The 2,795-nt window shown below is 42.1% G+C and overlaps 1 protein-coding gene across 1 annotated transcript in view; it reads left to right on the top strand.

Moving 5' to 3' along the window:
• Nucleotides 1–2,260: 2,260 nt before the first annotated feature.
• Ltn1 (listerin E3 ubiquitin protein ligase 1) overlaps nt 2,261–2,795 on the top strand; it is a 39,029-nt gene continuing 38,494 nt past the window's right edge. Inside the window, exon 1 of the mRNA XM_029544493.1 lies at nt 2,261–2,430. Within this exon, the coding sequence (XP_029400353.1) occupies nt 2,314–2,430 (117 nt within the window). The 5' untranslated portion in view covers nt 2,261–2,313. The remainder of the gene's footprint in view (nt 2,431–2,795) is intronic.

Genomic DNA, 2,795 nt, shown 5'->3' with positions numbered 1-2,795 from the left:
GGGTTTCTCTGTGTAGCCCTGGCTGTCCTGGAACTCACTCTGTAGACCAGGCTGGCCTCGAACTCAGAAATCTGCCTGCCTCTGCCTCCTGAGTGCTGAGATTAAAGGCGTGCGCCACGATTTATTAGGATTCTTAAATCTGTGGATTGGGGTATTTAATTGCCTCTGGAATTCTCAGATGTTGCCTGCAGATATTTCCTTCATTTCATTCTTTCTTCTTTGGAATTGCAATTATAGATTAAATGTCCTGTTTTCTGCCTTGTATGTCTCCTGTGTTTTTCAGTTTTTTCTCTGTGTATGAATAAGCTCTTTTATTCAGTCTTCTACTTTACTCATTGCGTTGAATCTGCTTGTTTCAGCCCATCCATATGCAAACAAAATAGCTAAGTCGGGTAATTCAAAAAAGGTAGAAATTTGCGAGGCTCACAGTTATAGAGGCTCACAGTTATAGAAGCGGTGGGGGTAGGGAGGCTGAAGATGGCTCAGTGGTTCAGGGCTCTTGTTGCTTTTGCAGAGGATCTGGATTCGATTTTCATAACCTACACAGTAGCACACACTCTAGGCAACTCTGGCTCTAACACCCTTTTGTAGGCCCCACCCTTAGCCTGTGGCTTCTGCTTGTCTCTGCAGGTATCAGGTATGTACATGGTGCACATACATAAGTACAGGCAAAACACTCATGCTATAAAATAAAATAACTCTAAAAATACTTTTAGAAAGACTAGATAAACAGTCTAGCAGATCTTCTATTAGGGATTATTTCTTTTTTTAAAGATTTATTTATTTATTATATGTAAGTACACTGTAGCTATCTTCAGACACTCCAGAAAAGGGAGTCAGATCTTGTTATGGATGGTTGTCAACCACCGTGTGGTTGCTCGGATTTGAACTCAGGACCTTCGGAAGAGCAGTCAATGCTCTTACCCTCCTAGCCATCTCACCAGCCCAGGGATTATTTTTTTAAAGATAAGTTGTTTTAGGGTTTTACTGCTGTGAACAGACACCATGACCAAGGCATCTCTCATAGGGACAACATTTAATTGGGGCTGGCTGACAGGTTCAGTGGTTCAGTCCATTATCATCAAGGCGGGAGCATGGCAGCATCCAGGCAGACATGGTGCAGGAGGATCTGAGAGTTCTACATCTTCATCTGGAGGCTGCTAGGAGACAGCTGATACCCATGTGGTTAGTAGGAAGGTATTAAAGCCCAAGTGACACACTTCCTCCAACAAGGCCACACCTCTAAATAGTGCCACTCCCTGTGTCACCACATAGATTTATGCTTCAAAGATGGATCCTTGGCACTGCATCCTTACCTGTGGGAAGGCATGGAAGGGCAGAAGGGCAGCCTTGCTCCCTCAAGCCCTCCTGTGCAGTTATTGTCTTACTGCTTTGTTTTACTGGTGTTTTTGTTTGTTTTATTTTTTGTTTTTGAGAAAGCCTCACCATGGAACTGGAACTTAATCTAGTTCTGGAACTAGCTATATAGATAGGCTGGCCTTGAACTCATAGAGACCCATCTGCCTCTGCATCCTGAGTCCTGGGACTAGAGACATTGCCACTGTGTTGAGCTTCCTTATGTTAATTATTAATTGCATTTATGAAGGTAATATGCTCAAGACCTAATTACTTGTATATAGCAGTTAAGTTTCAGCATGTGAACTGAGTTAGTAGGAGACATTAGATGTAACATGGCTCTTGAGCTTTAAATTTAAATGTGTTAGATTAATACAGTTTTGTTTTGGGAATTAGGCTTTTCCAGATGTACAATCTGACAAAAGGATAGAACACTTTGGTTGTTGTTTGTATCTTTGAGCAAGAGTTTCTTTGTGTAGCCCAGGCTGCTCTGTTCTGTCGTCCAGGCTGTGTGAACTCACAGAGATCTGCCTGACTCTTCCTCCCAAATGCTGGAATTGAGATAAGTGCTTTAGATAAGCACTTTTAATGAAGTTTGTAGATGATGAATTTTAAACCTTGTATTTTGCTGTGCTTGCTTTTCTTTGTGTTTATTGTGGCTAATGTTGTTTGACTGGTTTGAAACCCCAAATGAAGGGTTCTGCTATTAAATAGGGTTTCTGTTAAAAATTATATTCTTCCTATCTTTATTTTGCCTTGCTGATTCTAAGTGTCTTTTCAGATTTTTACTTTTTAAGATTATTTTTATAGAGTGCCTTCAGTTACGCGAACAGGGAATTGTGAGCAATCCCTACTGTTTTTAGGCTTTGGTTTCATCCTGCTTTCTGGTTCTTCTTTTAGGTCCGCTCAGCGTATTTTGAGTTAGTTTCTGCTTTGTGCCAGCATGTGCCCCAGGTGATGAAAGAGGAAGCTGCCAAAGTGAGCCCTTCTGTCCTGCTCAGCATTGATGACAGTGACCCTGTGGTCTGCCCAGCTCTCTGGGAAGCTGTGCTCTACACACTGACAACTATTGAGGTATGTAAGGGAGACGCACTTTCCTAAACGCCACATGAAAGAGCACATTATATTGTCCTATCTAATAAAACTCACTGGGAAAATGCTAACATTTGTTCAGCCTGCCTGAGCATAGAAGGTCTCAAAGCCCACCCACACAGTGACCCAGTTCCTCCAGTGAGGCCACACCTCTTTTTCTCTTTTAGATTTCTTTATTTATTATATATAAATACAATGTCACTGTCTTCAGATGCACCAGAAGAGGGCATTAGATCTCATTACAGATGGTTGTGAGCCACCACATGGTTGCTGGAATTTGAACTCCGTACCTTCAGAAGAGCAGTCAGAGCTCTGCTGAGCCATCTCTCCAGCCCCACTGCTTGATT

Source organism: Mus pahari, chromosome 12 (genome assembly GCF_900095145.1).
Source record: "Mus pahari chromosome 12, PAHARI_EIJ_v1.1, whole genome shotgun sequence".
NCBI lineage: Eukaryota > Metazoa > Chordata > Mammalia > Rodentia > Muridae > Mus > Mus pahari.
The sequence above is the reverse complement of the archived record's forward strand: the minus strand, read 5'-3'. Positions and strand labels throughout refer to the sequence as shown.